Source organism: Protopterus annectens, chromosome 13.part0 (assembly GCF_019279795.1).
Source record: "Protopterus annectens isolate FY-2018-M chromosome 13.part0, PAN1.0, whole genome shotgun sequence".
NCBI classification, from domain to species: domain Eukaryota; kingdom Metazoa; phylum Chordata; order Ceratodontiformes; family Protopteridae; genus Protopterus; species Protopterus annectens.
The window spans coordinates 297,986,038-298,004,184 of record NC_056747.1 but is presented as its reverse complement, the minus strand read 5'-3'; the positions used below and the strand labels follow the sequence as shown (position 1 = coordinate 298,004,184).

The 18,147-nt window shown below is 38.8% G+C and overlaps 1 protein-coding gene across 1 annotated transcript in view; it reads right to left on the bottom strand.

Moving 5' to 3' along the window:
- TJP3 (tight junction protein 3) overlaps positions 1–18,147 on the bottom strand; it is a gene marked incomplete at its 5' end in the record, with an annotated part of 839,650 nt that overhangs the window by 233,963 nt on the left and 587,540 nt on the right. The window contains 1 exon segment of the mRNA XM_044053884.1: positions 9,131–9,350. Within this exon segment, the coding sequence (XP_043909819.1) occupies positions 9,131–9,350 (220 nt within the window).

Below are 18,147 nucleotides of genomic sequence, written 5' to 3'. Positions count from 1 at the left end.
ACCAGTCTATTCATTTGCCTACTATTTATGCTGATCCCCAAAATAAAGGGGAAAAAGTCTTGCATTCTTTGGATATCCACAGGCAGCTACGTTATTATTTGAGCAGGACTAAAGAGTTCAGACAGACTCAACAGTTATTTGTTTCCTTTGCTTTGGGTTCACAAGGGAAAGCTGTTTCAAAGCAAACTATTTCTAAGTGGATTGGTCAATGTATTGCTTTTGTTATTCTCATCATGGGAAGGAGGTTCCTGCTGGGATCAGACCTCATTCTACCAGGGCTACTGCCACATCTACTGCTTTTTTGAGGGGGGTAGCTACTAAGGATATTTTGGAGGCAGCTACTTGGAGTTCAGTACACACTTTTACTAAGCATTACCATCTCCCTCTTTATTCCAAGTCAAGGGCTGGGTTTGCCACTGCAGTTTTACAGGGCATGTTAGCAGCTCCTAATGCTATTTAGTTTGCCAGCCTCCCTTTTCCTTTGCTTTGGGATTCTACCCACAGGTTATGACTGCAGCAATGTGAGACGAAGAACATAGTACAGTTTTGTACCTACCATAAATGTAGATGTTCGAGGATCTACATTGCTGCAGTCCAATTATCCTCCCTCCTTCCCTCTATAGTTTGTGGTTGCTGTGTTTTTTGGGATAATCTTTATTTCCACACTGGTAGTTGTTAGGCTTTTACTATTTTAGCTCTGGCCTTCTTTCCTTCTTAGGCCTTCTGACATCTGGGGCAAGAAAGACTGAGGATATGGCGTCGGTCATGCGCTTAAGTACTACTACGTACTGACGTCAGCTCCAGGCGACAATGACCGACGCCAGCCCAGCTCTTTGGTATTCAGGCCGACCGAGGACAGCGGACTACCCACAGGTTATGACTGCAGCAATGTAGATCCTCAAACATCTACATTTATGGTAGGTACAAAACTGTACTTTTCTTAAGGTTTGATTTAACCAGGAAAGGTAGAGCTCTAGGGTTAAGATCATCTTTGAGGGCATGATTATTCCACACTTTGACCCACAAGGGAGTCCACGTAGAAGAATCTGGATGATAATTTGCAATAGCGAATATTCTATTCGCGTGAATGATTCTGTAATATAATATGAGATTGGGCATCGCCAGCCCCCCCCCCCCGAGATTTGGGTAACCTAAGTCTTTGGTATGAGATTCTTACCGACTTAGGGTGCCAGATGAATTTTGCCAGGGCTTTATGAATTCTGTTGAAGAAAAGAGTTGAAACCGAGAATAGAGAAGAGTTGAAATGATAGAGGAGCTTCAGAAGTATATTCATTTTAATGATAGAAGTTTTGGTTAACATTGGGAGTTTTAACTGTTGCTATCTCGAAATGTCTTGGGAAATAGAAAGCCAGACTTTTGATAGGTTAGATTGTAGAAGAGAAGAGGAATTGTGGCCATAATAAACTCCTAGATATTTAAGAGATTAATCTGTACGAAAGGAGAGATCAGGAAACAGGTGTTGTTTATGTGCTATAGGGCTGATCGGGAAAATGAAGGATTTATTTTCGTTGGTTTGGTAGTCTGAGATGGAGGCAAATGCATTCAGAGATTTAATTATCTTCTTAGTGTCAGATATAGGGTGTTCAAAATACAGATTCAGGTCATCGGCAAAGGCCGTAAAACTAATGTTTGTGTTAAGAATTCTAGGAATTGAGTGATGTTTTTTTTGCGAGATAAACAGAAAAAAGGTTTCTAAGTACAGATTGAAGAGCAGGGGAGATAGAGGACACCCCTGTCTAGTACCATTTGAAATCTTTATTGGTTGAGAATACTGCTTGTTTATATATAGGCGAGTATATGAGCTGTTATATAATGTTTTGATCAAATTGATAAAGGCAGGGGGAATGTCAAAGCCCAACAAAGCCTAAAACAAAAAAGTTCCAGTTTACCCGGTCGAAGGCCTTACAGGCATCCAACACCATAGCGTATCTAGGGTTTCTTTCTTTTCTGGTGAGATTTATTATGGTTTCTAATGTTAAGGTATTGGCCCAGGTATGTCTGTTAGGCATAAAGCCCGCTTGTTCCAGAGAAATTAGGGCATGCATAGTTTTTTAAGTCTGTTAGCTAGGATGGCTGAGAAAATTTTTATAACAACATTCATAAGGGAGATTGGCCTATAGTTATTTAAGTTAGCACTATCCAGAGTGTTTTTGGGGATTAGTATAGTTTTGGAATGGTTGATGTATAGATCCGTTATACCTTCATTAGAGAAAGATTCAAAAAGTTTGAGCAAGATGGGAGCAAGTGTAGTTTTAAATGTTTTGTAGAAATCAGGTGAGTAGCCATCTGGGCCTGGGGCTTTACCAATCTTGAGGTTGTCAATGGCTTCCAGAATTTCTGACATAACTATCGGAGCTGATAAAAAACTTTTCTCAGAGATTGTTAATTTTGGGAAGGTAAGTTCGTCCAGGAATTTTTTCATCTCATCACTAGTAGGAAGCATATTATTACAAGCATAGATATCTGAATATATTTGGTGAAATAGTTGGATAATCTGAGTGTCTGATTTGTAAAGCGTGTTATTGTGGTAAATGAAAGTGATTCTGGGGGATTTAGGTGCGTTAATTATTAGCCTGGCTAGAGCTTTGGAAGGGGTTTGTAAAGATTCGGAGTATCTAGCAATATAGCGTAATTCTTGGAGAGAAAGGTTAGATTGGTGGTGTTCAAACAGTTCTTTTTGTTTAAATTGCAGCTCTTTTTCAATGTCCAAGGAGTAATTAGTTAAAAGCTTGTCGTCCAAAGTCTTAATCTCTGCAACTAGGCTGGTTAACTTTTCTTTATTTAGTTTTTTGAAAAAACTAGCTTTCCTGATAAGAATTCCCCTAATCACCGCTTTACCTGCCACCCATCTAATATCAAAGGGGATACCACTGACACGAGAAGCAGAGAAGAGTTCATTTAAAGTAGAAGTAATTTCTATGATAAGTGGCTGATCCTTTAATAAATTACTATTGAGAGACCAGTTATATGTTTTATGAGATGGGGACAAGTTGAGCATAAAACCTATCTCTAGGGTTAAACTTGAATGATCAGACAGGAATCTGGGTTCAGTTGAGAGTTTGATTTGCCTTTTAGCTAAAATGTTGGAAATTAGAAAGAAGTCTATGCGAGACCATGAATGATGGCATTTGGAAAAGTAGGTGAAAAAGTTATTATTCCCAGAGTCGGATCCAAACGAAACTGGGTCCATTAACTCAAAATCCAGTATTAACTCTCTTAAAGCTATAGAATCCTGGGTATTTGTGACTTTGGTCTTACATGAGCGGTCTATGTTAGGGTCTAAGACCATATTCCAATCCCCACCCAAGACAAAGATGTGGTTTGGAAACTTAAGTAGGAGATTATAGACTCTCATGATGAAGTCTAGTTGCCCTGAGCAAGGTCCATAAAGATTTAAAAATAGCACAGGCTTATTTAGGTTATGTGATAAACATGTAAAATAACACCACCTCCCATCTTGGTCAGCTCCCTTTGCCACAATCATAGGCTTAAAGGAATTTTTAATAATAATCGCCACCCCCTTGGAATTATGGCTCATGCCCGATGTGATAATATCTCTAACCCATTTTCTGTTTTTATCCTTGGCCCATTCTTCATTTAACATATGTGTTTCCTGGAGAAAATAAAGGTCCGACTGGGATTTATATAAAAGATGCAACACCAGGTTTTTCTTATTTTTGTCATGTATCCCCCCTTACATTCCATGAAGAAATATTCCAAATTTTATCCATAAGTATTTGGAGTCAAATTAATATTATTTAAAGGCACTGTTATGAGAAATAAGTAATAAAGAGGAAACTTCAGAAAAATTGCAGTATGCAGCACTATATAAGATATGGCACAAAACTCCCTCAATTTTATCCCCCATGCTTAACCACATAACCCCTACAATTGAGAGAGAAAAGAAATAAAGTATACTAAGTGAGCATAAATCCAACAAACATCTAGGGATTAAAAATAGAAAAAGAAAAGTAAAAATCCTACAATATTTACAGATAATATACAACATTGATCTAATTCCAAACAAAGCCATCGACAACTCTACTTAGAAAATACAAATAGCTTCCAAAAACTGTAGTGTAACCTAAAAGAGAAAGGTCAACTAACGTAGTTAGACCCTGTACAATAACTGGAATAATCTCTGGCTGGAGTACTCCAGACTAATTAATATTAATCGCACATATAAGGTAAACAGAACTCAAGAGGTTTCTAGAAGTTTACAGATAGACCATTTAGATTAATACTTGAAGTTTCTTCTGAGCGACCACAAATATATTTAAGGTGGTGTATAGCCAGGTTTCACCAGTTATCAATAATAGTGGGATATACCATTTCCGGAGGAATGACCAACCTACTTATGCTAGTCCTTCATAACTTTTATCAGTTCAATCTGTAGACCCCTTGCTGTCTAGATACATGCGTATATGTCCTAGCGACATGCACTAGACAAGTTAATATTAGGCAACTTTTCACATATCGGGCAGCTGCCCACTTGTTTACACCAGTAGATTTGATCGAGGCCCACAGACTCAGAAAGTAGAGTGTATTGGTTCTGCCATGCCAAACTAATAAAGGAAGTCCAGGAGGATAGTGGTTCTCACCTTCCCAAATCGATCAGGCCAACTTCTAAGAAAATTTGGTTGACAAATCGTCCAGGTGTGAGTGCTTCCCGTAGCTGTCGATGATAACATTCTCCGAGTTATGAGCCTGTTGCAGGACAACAAAGGATATAATCCATTCAACTTCTGGCTTCAGAGGTGCATCAATCAAGACTCGGGTTAGCCGCCATTCTCATGGATCTCTCAAGCAATAGGAACTAACGGAAAGTTCCTATTATAGCAAGGGAGAGTCAAAGTTTGATTAATAAAAGCCCAGTTGCAGATTAGTGTGAATAAAGACACACTAACAGCCGTGAGGGACTAGAAAGGCTGTAGAGACCTCCGGCAAGTGGAACGAAGTAGTCGGGAGCTTCACCGACTGGTTGGGGCTGTACCAAAGCATTTAGTAAAGATAGAATCCGCTTCTTTGGGTGATGACATATAGAACTTCGTTTCCTTGTAGGTAAATGATAGTAAAGAAGGAAATTTCATTTGGATTTTGATTTTACGAGAAATGAGGTCGGCACAGTAGGGGGAGAGTTTGCGGCATTTCTCCCTTATTTCAATGGGTAGATCTTGAGAAATGACAATGTTTTGGTTATTCCAGGAGAAATGGTTTGCTTTCTTGTAGGTTGAAAATAGTTTGCACATCCTGATGATTAAGCAATTTGACATAGACAGGCCTCGGAATTGCAGTGGTTTGCTGTTTCCGCAAAGCTCTGTGTGCTCTCTCAATGATATTTAGTCGGAGGGCTTCTCTCTTGGCATAAGTTGTTGAAGATTTGTGTAGTAATTTCAAGGAGTTGGTTTGATTCGTATTTCTCAGATAAATCCCTAATAATCAGGTTGTTCCTCCTACTTCTAGCCTCCAGGTCCAAGATTTTTGCTTGCATGTCATTGATCGCTTTGTCTTTCATTTGTAGTTCTTCTTTAATGTGTTCAATTTCAAACTCATTGGATTTAGATCTCCCTTCAACTAGGTCTAGTTGTTCAGCTATTTTATTAATCGAGGAGCTGAAAGAGCTCATTTGCACAGTTAGTTCTTGGATGGCCGCTTGCAAAGGTAACAGAGCACTTTTCAGTTCATCCATTTGTAGTGAACAGTCGGCCTTCTGTTTAATCGGATCCTTTGGCTGCTCCTGTTCAGATTTGGAAGATCTCAACCTCTTTGCTTCTTTCTCCGGTGATATGGAAATGGCTGATAGTTTGGATTTTGTGGTTTGAATATCCATAATTTCAGGTTCTTTCGGCATTATGATCTCCGACTCTGTTCTCGTGGGTGTTGTCAGTTGGTCCGGTGCTGAAAGCTTGGGCCTCTATATATCCATGTGTATCTTTGTTAGGTTTCAGTCGTTAGTTAAAGCGAGCATGTTTGGAGTACTAAAACTATTAGTTTTAGTGTAAAAACTTTGAATGTTTAAAGTTGAAGCGTAAAGGTTCACTGGTACAAGGTCTTATCCTATATAAACGTGAGTTGATAGGGTTAATCCATTGAATGTGTATGGAGCTAAGAGGAGAGGGTGCTTGTCAGACGACCACCATCTTGGAATCCAATGTACTCTATATTTCACTAAGTGATGCTAGATGAAAACCTCTATTCTTGACAAAAGTTTTGCATTTATTTCTCATGGGGCTTTTCTTGTTCTGCCTCCTGAAAAAATGGGCCACATTCAATAGGATCTACCCTGTTAACACATGAAAACAAATGCTTAAGTTATTAATTAGCAGCTTTTTTGCAGAATGATGGGAGCCATTCATTTGCAGAGCCTAAGTTAAGGAGCCACAGTACATTTATTTGCCATAATACTGAAATACATTTCTTAGATCCTGCATTCCGACTTTCTTATTAAGAGACAGAAGGCTCAGAGACTACACCCCCCCCCAAAAAAAAAATCACTGCTGAAAAAAATGTACAATAAGCATTAAATCCCTGCTCTCGAAGGTGACAAAGATTTGTTTTCATCTTTTGAATGCACACAGCTAAGAAAAGTTTACTTTATGGAACTAACACCCCTGCCCCCCCCCCCCCCCCATTAGTTTGAAAAGTATACATCATACTACAGAGGCAATGTTTCCTGTTTCTAAAAATGTTTGTTTGGTTATCTCATATTCATGGGATTCTTGCATTACTCAATTTGCTAATTTCTTAAGCTTCTTTAGAATGGATGATTCTTCGACAGGAGATTGCAAAACATCTTTACATTCTACCAGCTAGGGGCAATATTAGGGCTGCTACATATTTATGACTTAGGATGGGGAGGGATTACTACATTACTGCCAGAAAAGGGTAATATATTCCCCAATTATTAAAGAATGACAGTGTTACAAACATTTGTAACAATATCTCCACAGCTCTACCAGGTTATTAAATAGGAAATGAGGCAAAAGAAGCTAATAATAGATAGAACTACCACGGCCATCTCCAACTTACCAAAAATAAATATGGTCCACCACATAAATAATATGCCTTCATTCTTCCCACCATATTGCTACCTTCCAATGCAAGCATGCCCCATTGTATCTCACATTTTTTGCAAATGTCAGAAATCTCTCTTGTTGATATTACCCCAGCCATGACCTATATGCAGTGTGCTCCCCTGCTTTCTTCAGGCCACCAATGCTACCAAAATTCTTACATATGTACTATGGCATCTTTTCCTCGTCTGCTCCATGAGATCTGTATTATTTCCTCAGTGCACGAGCTGTGAAGCATACATTGTGGCAACTTAGTCCTTTTGTCTGGCCCTTTACATGACGTTACAATGCAAGTTTTATTTAATTTATTTTTTGAGGCAAGGTGTGATCTTCAGAAATGTACACAGCATTAAAGCAGATTCTTATTTCCTGTAGAATAGAACAGAATTAGGTCCTTTTTTCTGAATGACACTACCCAGATATGCATCAAAAATCTGTTCAGGCTTCTCCAACCACTGCACCAAAGTGCCACTATCATGTCATCTGCAATCATGTCAAGGCACATCCCCTGTTCTGTTATTCAAAACCAGCCCATTCCAACCTGCCATTCAGCTTGGAGTGAGGAAGAGCTATACCTTTAGTGCATAACTCCATTTTAACATTGAAACTGAGCTTATAGATCCTGCACTGCCAACAGATACTGACTATTCCAATGGGGTGGATCCAATGAGTAGAACACCTATCTAACCTGCTGTTGTATGTTCCAGATGCACTATGCTCCCCACAGCAGCACTCTAATGAACACAATGAACTACTCTAGCCCAAGGACCCCCTGGTGCTAGGGTATCAGTTATGTATTCAGCCATGACTGCATGCTACTACTGCCATCCATCACCATCCAGTTCCTCACCTGCACCCCATACTATATAATCTGTTCATCAGGTACTTGTGAAAGAATTAAAAGTCTTAAAAAAAGATCTTGCTGAATAGACTACATGTGCTGTCTTTCCATGATACAGCATGCCACTTAATGAATCACAGAACTCCATTAAGCGGGTCCAACTTGTTCTTTTCAGGATCTTACAACTCATTTTCATTAATTACATCTTGAAACACACTTGATGGTACACTAAAAAAATGTAATTTAAAGCTGCTGTTGGTTAACTCATCTACTTCTTCCAGAAGCATAGCTAGGGCGGGGAGAAGGGGGCAGCCACCCTAGGTGCAAAGTGTTAGGAAACATGATTGGCAGATCATTTTTTTAATTTTTGCTCATCACATGTCCTCTACAGAACAGTACAGCATAAGGTTGCTAGGACTTAGTATTCCACCAGATTAGAGAAAGGACATTTTTTTCAACCCTATAGTGCAATGAGGTACAGGTCATTAGCATGTTAGGGTGTAGGGTTATGCAGGGCAAGATCAGGGATTATTTATTTATTTATTTTTACTCTCAAGGCATGAGGACATACGATGGGTAAGAGCACCACATTAGGACACGAATCACAGGGCTTTAGGACCAAGCACATCACCCGAGTACCAGATCAGAGAAGATACCTTTTTCTTGCTCCTCAGCTGCATGTTGACAGGCACCAGATTTAAGATTGGAACCAGACACTAAGTGAGCCTGCTACATCTCTTGTTCCCTCTGAAATACAGCTAAAACGAACTGAGAACAAAAGCATCAAATCAAGTTACAAGAACTGGTTACGAAATTAAATCTGCAGTCATCTACTGCATTTCAACAACATCTTAAGACAACTGCTTTCTCTGCAACTCAGAACCACTATAAGCACTTTAATAGGGCATGCAAGGAAAAAGTTATGTACGCATCATAGAAGCAAATGCCACCAAGTGGCACTATGGGCATCTAAAGCATTGTGTGGTATAACACGGACTTCACAGAATTACATATACACCTCTTTCATGCTAGGTATAGATGCTACTGCATGGGATTTGAGCCAAGTGTATCTATTAAATTATGTACTGGTATTTCTCCTGAAGATATCAAATGGAGGAAATGCTAACTTACTAAATACAACTGACAATCACTTCAAACAAGGTTTTAATGTTATTCTATGAAACATTTAACTTACCTGCTTTTGTTGGGAATAATCCCTTTTTCCAATTCTTTGAAATCAGGGCCCACACGAGATGCCAGCCATGCTCCAAGTTTACCATCATGCATGGTGTCCATGACCCGGAACACATCGCCACGTGAGAAGTTTAATGTATACGGGTTGGTAGCATCATAGTCAAAGTGCGTCCGGATATGGAAGGAGTCCCCCACATTGGACAGTAGCATCTTTCTATATACTGAAAATGATTTAAAGACACATTCATTTGTTTACATCATTCTAGTGAATCTATTCATTGCACTTTAAAGTTCAATGCTCCTGCACAGACCATTTAACAATGAAACCACAAAAATGGTGTAATACATAGACTTCTCCATGCAATATGTATAAATAAAATGCTTACAATCAAAAAGACAGACTGATGGTTACACAAATTGCAGCAGTAGATCAACAAACTCAAATCTCACTGTAGGTGATAACTTTATTACATGATTTAATGCATGGGGAAATGCTAGTCAAAATTCCTAAAAAATGTTCTAACCTGCTGCAGAAAGGAATCAAGGGTCATTTATTTTCATTCCGAGGCCACCAGAGCAGATGAGTAGTAGTTATGCAATGTTCTCATCAGAATATTAAAACTGGCATCATCCATATCATGCTCATTAGTATTCAGAATGCAAATATGCTCCTCCTTTCAAACCTGTAAGACCACCTCTCAATCCATAATGTAAATATGCTCCTCCTTTCAAACCTGTAAGACCACCTCTCAATTCATAATGGAAATATGTTCCTCCTTTCAAACCTGTAAGACCACCTCTCACCTTAGCAAGTGTTAACCCCGAGAACTCCTCTAGCAAGTGAACTCTAAAATGGCCTTTAAGTAATGGGCATTACATTTCAGTATTTCCCCTTCAGTTTTCCATGCTCATGGCTGCATTACCCTTTTGTCCATGAATGGTGAAGCTGGGGAAGGTTTTGGATACATTTACACTGCAAACCTTTGACATTTCTCTATTTCCACTTGAACTAGAAGCAAGAAAGCAATAAGTGATGTAAAATTAGAAATTGTTTCACTCTTACAAAAATTTTTTCTGCAACTGGTATAAAAATCCAGTAGAGAAAGGACGGTAAAAAAACACAGCAATGTCAAAAAGCAAGTAAGTTGAGTACTTTGTTACATCTTCATTTTTGGGGCAAGCTCAGTAGATCAACTATTGGGATAAACACCTAAACAGCATTCCAGAAGAAAACTCAAAAAAAAAGAGATAAAGTGTAGGAACCTGAAAAGCAAGATGAAATCTCAAGACAAAATGCATGAAGGATCTCCTTTCCAATAATGCTTTGTGTTTGGAGTGGAGGACCAACCTGACTTGCATAAATTGTCAAATGACCATGGCACAGGTATCTGCCACGGACACATTCCTAAAAAAAAAAAAAAAAAGCACATAGTATGAAGTTCTCTCTCTCCAGTGGGGTTTTCTTTTTAGAACACTACCAAAAGTCAGCTCTTACAATGTCAGATCCAAGATAAATAACTACAACTACTAAATGAGAAAGTATGAATGATGACAACATGTCACTTTCGAAATTCAACTTCCATGAAATAATACAGTTCATTATTGGAGGCTTATAGGATCACAGGAACTTACTAGGCTATTGGCCCTGAGGCTCTTACAAGCCTGGCCAAAAATTTTGCCCATGTTCCGACAAGTCAGTACCCAGTGCCCCTGTCCAGCAGGAAAAAATGACATCCCTTCAATTAATAAAGTTCTTTGCAGAGGTGAGGCTCAAACCTTGTGTATGGAAGGCAAACACCTGAACCATTTTGCCAACATATGAAAACATCAATAATAGTTTTACCTGTCTGACTCTTCCAGCAAATTTCAGATGGCCAAAATGTGGAAAATGATTTAAAATTAATTGACCCTACAGTGGTTATAAAATGTTTGCACACCCCTGTTAAAATGCCAGGTTTTTGTGATATAAAAAAAAATGAGACCACAATGAATCATTTCAAAACTTTTCCCACCTTTAATGTGACCTATAACCTGTACAATTCAATTGAAAAACAAATTTGTTAGGGGAAAAAATATAAAAAATAAATGTACAATACGCTGGTTGCATACGTGTGCATACCCTTAAACTAATACTTTGTTGTATGTGCACACCCTTAAACTAATGTTTTGTCGAAGCACCTTTTGATTTAATTACAACATTCAGTCTTCTTGGGTACATACCTGCCATCAATTAGAGAGACTCTGATTAACCCCAAATAAAGTTCAGCTGTCCTAGTAGGATTTTGCTGACATTTACTCAGTTGCCTGCTAAAGCACAAGCCATGGTTCGCAGACAGCTTACAAAGCATCAAAGGGATCTCATTGCTCAAAGGTATCAGTCAGGAGAAGGATACAAAAAAATTCCCACAGCATTGGATATTTGGATATACCATGGAACACAGTGAAGACAGTCATCAAAAAGTGGAGAAAATATGGGACAACAGTGACATTGCAAAGAACTGGACGTCCCTCCAAAACTGATGAAAAGACAAGATGAAAACTGGTCAGGGAGGCTGCCAAGAGACCTACAGCAACACTGAAGGAGCTGCAGGAATTTCTGGCAAGTACTGGTTTTGTACTACATTTATTTACTTATTGACATTTGTTGACCGGGAAAGTCCACTGGGTCACTGACCCATTTTTAGTGGAGGCCCAGGGAGAAAAGCTCCACAGTAGTACAGAGAAATAAACATTACACAAACTGATATTTAAGTACATTTGAAGGCATAGATGACAAATACAAAAATAAGAGTACATTATACAAAAGGTCCATCAGAGTAAGTCTTGGCCTAATTCAGCACAAGTCTTAATACAAATATAAGATATGTATAAGATATATATATATATATATATATATATATATATATATATATATACACAGATCAGTCATAAACAGTATAGTACAAGAGTACAATATTAAGTCTTGGCATTGCAATATACAAGTCCAGTTACATTATAAAGGAGAGTTCAGCTGAGGTATCAAAGGTATGCTTTACACAAAACCATCACCAGTGAAGTGCAGTCATAAATTAAACATGGTAATTGTCCATTGAAGTGTAGGATTAATTTGTGAAGGGGCAGCTTAAGGTAGCCTGATTGTTGTGCAGGGGCAGGAGAGTTTTTTTTATGTAATATGTTTTTAGTGCTGATTTAAAGGCTTTTAAACATTGTACTCGAGTTATATGGGAGGGTAAGTAATTCCAAAGTTTAGTTATGCTATGGGAGTACAAGCATTGTCCAGCTCTTTTGTTGGGTGGGTTTGGATACTGTTAACTGCTGCTTATTGGATGATCTAAGTGTCTGTGTGGGAGTATAGGTTTGTAGGATTGAGTGGAGTGCTAGGCAATAGTGGGGCGTTAAGATTAGTTTGTAAGCTAGTTAATTAGGTACAAGAGAGGTAGCTGGAGAAATCAAGCCAGTTCAGTTCTGTAATTGCTTGGCAGTGGTGAGAGCAGTTAGGCCTTCCGGAGGCAAATTTAGCTATTTTATAATAGCATGATTGGAGTTTATTGCTGAGGGATGAGTGCAGGTTAGTAAAGATGGCACTACCATATATATAGAAGAGAAGGGATGAGTAGGGTACTGGCTAGTTTTATTTTAGTGTGATTATCAAGGTAGAGTTTGCGCCAATAGAGTTTGCCTAATTTAAAGTGTGCTTTTTTATGGTACTGAGAATATGTGGCTCAAAGGTGAGTCTGTCTATTGTCATACCTAGTAGTTTAGCTGTTTTAACTATTTCAATTTCTATCCTATCATTGGAGAAAAGTTTGAAGAAAATATTTGGTTAAGTAGAGAATAAGAGAAGTTTTATTTTTTAGGGGTTTAACAGCAGTCGAGAATTATTTAGCCAGGTTTCTACTGAAGTGAAAATATGTTGTGTAGCTGTGAGGAGGTCAGAGAAATTGTTGGCAGTGGATATTATTGTCAAATCATCTGCATACTGGATAAGGTTACCTAGTTGGGAAGCTTTGTGTAGGTCATTGATGAATATATTAAAGAGTAATGGCCCTAGAATGGAACCTCGTGGGACTCCTATGCTATTTTCCTGAAAATTGTACATTATGCCATCTTACTGACTGTTCCCTATTGTTTAGGTAGGAGGTAAGCCAGTTGAGATTTGGGGGAGCATCCTAGTTTTGATAACTGGTTTAGTATGAGATACTGTGTCAAAAAGCATTAGATAGATCCAGTAAGATTACTGAAGTAGGGTGACCAGCATCTAGGGATTTGTTGACAGTATCAGTGAATGAGAGTAGGGCTGTAAAGGTGCTATGTCCTAGATGGAAACCATGTTATGTGGGAGAAAGAAGATCATTATCCAAGAGGTATTTGAGTAATTGCGTCTGTACACATTTTTCTAATATTTTTGATAAAGGAGAAAGTATCGAGATAGGACGATAGTTTAAGAGGTCATGGGAATTTCCACCTTTGTGTAGTGGAGTAATAATAGATTTCTTCCACAAATGTGGGATGTAGCATTCAGAGAGAGAGATTTATTAGAATACTGATGGGATATGCAGTTGCATTTGATGCTAGTTGTAAATATTCTGGGGGCAAATTATCAGCGGAAAGAGAGAAGGGTTTGAGTTTGTTTAGAAGTTTGAATATAAGGGAGGTGGGAAATAGGTTGGATGGAAAATGAAGGTGTTAAGGGAGTATTAGTAAGTATGTCTGGAGTAGGGGTGTGTTTATTATGTAAGGGATTAGTTGTATATTTGGAGTTTGAGATTAAGTTTGTTAATGAGTCTTTGATTAGCTTTTGAATGGTAGTAATAAAATGGGTGGTAAAGTCTTGGGAGTTTTGTTGTGGGGTCTTAGCAGGTGCAAGGGATGGGTTTTGAATGTGCCTGGATTAAGAAGACCAGAGATAGAGTTCCAGAACTTTTCTGGATTGTTGTTTGAGGTGGATAGCTGTGAGGAAAAGTAGTTTTTCTTATCCGGTATGACTAGCTTTTTGGCTTTATTTTGGAGTTATAAATAAGTTCATTTTGTTTAGTGTGACAACAATCTCCTGTATTCTCCATATGTCTGGACGATGGGGTAGGGTTGCAAGATGGAAACCTTTTCTTACACAGAAAAACATCCAGGCCAGGCTAAAATTTGCAAAACAATACATCAAGTCTCCCAAAAGCATGTGGGAAAATGGGTTATGGTCTGATGGGACCAAGGTTGAACTTTTTGGCCACAATTCCAAAAGGTACGTTTGGTGCAAAACAACACTTTGCATCACCAAAAGAACACCATTCCCACAGTGAAGCATGGTGGTGACAGTATCATGGTTTGGGGTTGCTTTTCTTTAGCTGGAACAAGGTGGAGGGAATTATGAACAGTTCCAAATACCAGTCACTTTTGGCCCAAAACCTTCAGGTGTCTGCTAGAAAGCTGAAGATGAAGAGGAATTTCACCTTACAACACAACAATGACCCCGAGCATACCTCAACATCAACAAAAGAATGCCTTCAACAGAAGAAAATTAAAGTTTTGGAATGACCAAGGCAGAGCCCAGACCTAAATCCAATAGAAAATCTGTGGGGTTACCTGAAGAGGGCTGTGCAGAAGCGATGCCCTTGCAATACGATAGATTTGGAGCACTTTTGCAAGGAAGAGAGAGCAAATATTGCCAAGCCAAAATGTGCCATGCTGACAGACTCCTAACCAGGAAGAGTGAATGCTGTAATTAAATCAGAAGGTACTTCAACAAAATATTAGTTTAAGGGTGTGCAGACACAACAAAGTACAAGTTTCAGGGCGTGCACACTTCTGCAACTAGCATACTGTACATTTATTTTTTTATATTTTTTCCCCCTAACAAATTTGTTTTTCATTTGAATTGTACAGGTTATACATCACGTTAAAGGTGTGAAAAGTTTTGAAATGATTTATCGTGGTCTCTTTTTTTTTTTTTTTTTTTTTTTTTGTATCACAAAAACCTGGCATTTTAACAGTGGTAAATAAACTTTTTATATCCACTGAAGGTCTTAAAGATTCCTGAAGCATAAAAGGCACACCTTGAGTGTGACAAACTGCACAGTAAGCAGATATCTCTAGACTCTCATACAGAACATTTTCCATTAACCCTTATAAGTGAACTAAATGAAAATTTTCTAAACAGCTTCCAGAACTTCTGAAATTTCTTCCAACAGGACTGGTCTATAACACCACTATCAATCTCTCAGGTCAGGACACCCACTACCTGGCACAATCATTTCTATGGATGCCAAGCTTTACAGGGTATGGAAACAGACTCATCAGCACCATTACAGGATGAGATTGGGCCTTTCCAAATGAATTTGGCAAGCTTGTTAAGTAAAAGTGTTAATGAAAGTAAGACATACAGGAACCATCTTTCAGAGTTTAAAGCGGAGGTTACTACTTCCCCATTACTCCTAACTGCAAGCAACAAAATATGGGTATTATACAATGCCTCCCCTAAAACGTGCACGCTGATTGGCCAGCTCAACCAGCATGCCCGTTGTAAATCCCTCAATATACGAACGGAAAAAGGTCCGGTCGCCCGGACTTTTTCCATTAGTATAAAACACTGTCTCGCTATGTTAAAAGAGTTTAACATAGCGACACAGGTTTTAAAAAAGCAACGGAGATCTCCGTTGCTTTTTTTAAAGCTGTCTCGCTATGTTAAACTCCTTTAACATAGCGACACAGTGTGTAAAAAGCAACGGAGATCTTGCGATCTCCGTTGCTTTTTTTTAAAGCTGTCTCGCTATATTAAATGGGTTTAACATAGCGAGACAGCTTTAAAATAAGCAAGGGAGATATCCGTTGCTTATTTTAAAGCTGTCTCACTATGTTAAACCCATTTAACATAGCGAGACAGTTTTTTAAAAAAAAAAAAGAAACAGAGATCTTGCGTTCTCTGTTGCTTTTGCCCACAGCTCTGATGTACTGCGTAGGCATGCGCAGTACATCAGAACTGCCGCAGAATACCAGACAGCTGCGGAAGGGCAGTAAAGAGGCATTATACAATGCCATTATTTAAGAAAAGTAATTATTTCTTTTCTTAAATAATGTCATTGTATAATAGCAATAACCCACTTCTGGGTGTGGGTAATGCTGGATTTACCCACGGTTGGCTTTGTTTGGTCCCTCGGGACCAAACCACGCCAACCGTGGGTAAATCCAGCATTACCCACACCCAGACATGGGTTATTGCTATAATAATGCATAGTACTAGAAAATAATTTCCTGAGTGTCCTTCTATAAGTCCTTTATACACCCTTATCTACATTGTCATGAGACAGCCTCACACAGTGGGGGGATACATGTCAGATGTCTGCAAGAGCATTCAGTTAATTCCCCTGGTATGACAACATACAAGTTGCTTGGCTTTAGAAGTGTTTGGCAAATGAACACTGCTGCCATGGGCTATGACAAACACCATCCACTTCTAAATCTTCAAACTGAATGGCTCCTCTAAACACTGTCTTCCTGGGAATTTGTACACTTCACTCTTAGCTCAGTGCCTTTAATGGTTATTTTACAATAACTGAATCTTGGCTGAAATGATCTTAAATTCATGGACACATGCTCACTCATGCATGTGTGTGCTTATGCATACACACACACACACACACACACACACACACACACACACACACACACACACACACACACACACACACACACACAAATCATGTTTTTCAGGAAGGGTTAAAAACCCTTTTCAGTGTAGGTTCTACTTTCGATTTTTGCAGTAACATGGTGCCACCATCCAAACCACTATGGCACATCAATGTCACAATTACTGTCTTCTTTTAGAAATTAGCAGATCATGCTATTAAATTCTGATAGCTGTAGCTAAGCAAAGCATAGTGGATGAAAATAGCTGAGTTACCAGCTTCACTCAGTAACCCTTGTATGCACAAATAAACAAACACTCACAAGCTGAGACAGAGAAAAGGGACTGTGCAATGCAGTTTGCATAGAAAATGTTAAACTAAAAGGATTTAAGCAGATAGATGGCATAAAAAAATTAACATCTTGCCACTAATTGAGGATGAGTGCAATCTACCTTCCTCCAACTTCTACTACAAGTCAGGCTGTGGTCCAAAATCCATAACCATAAGGAGAAAAGAAGGGGATACTTAAAAAGGATTATATACCAGGAAGAATTATGGTTTTTCAGCCACTCATAGCATACTGTACTCTAAAGTAGATATTTAGTCCGATGGACAAAAGTTACAGTAAATGTAAAAGCTCAAACACCAGAACAACCGAGTTATTCAGCCTAGCCATGAAGGGACTGAGAATGCAGAAAGAACAGGGCATGCACCAAGGCTGTAGTAATAACGTTTTAATACAGTTGGTTAAGAGTTTTTGTCCCTTTTGGTACTGAGATGACTTCAGAACTTCTTGCGCCCTGATTGCCAAACTTGGTTGGGATGTCCTGTTTTTTTCTCCATTCTCAGCTCCTACATAGCTGGCCTGAATACCTTGGTTATTCTGGTGTTTGTGTTTACTCTTTGCTGAGGACTCTCTTGCTTTTTATTGTAAATGAAAAAACTCCCATGAGCCCAAAGCTATAGAGGAGACGCCCTTATATCATCCTCCATGATGTATTTCAGAATGCTAAATTTATGAGCTTTAGTCTTAAGTCCAAAGGAAGGGCTGCATATAAATGGACACTGTCAGGCACCGCTCCTGTGAAGGTGATTTGTTGCATGAGACATAGGGTTAACTTCTCTCAATTAATTTTGACCTCCTCCCTTCAAATGCAGCCAAAGGAATGTCCAACACAAAGCTGATACAACTTGCTTCTTGGAGAAGGCCTCAAGCAAAGAGGTCACTGAGGCAGGGATAATTAGGAGGTCTAAATGCAACCGCATCTCAACCAGCCTTGCCCCTAACACCTTGGTAAATATCTTTTGAGCAGAAGAAAGGCAGTACATTGCATGAAAGTGCGTAGGTCTCCCATCATAAGCCACAGAAACCTTCTGTGCGTATCCTAAACAATGATATGCC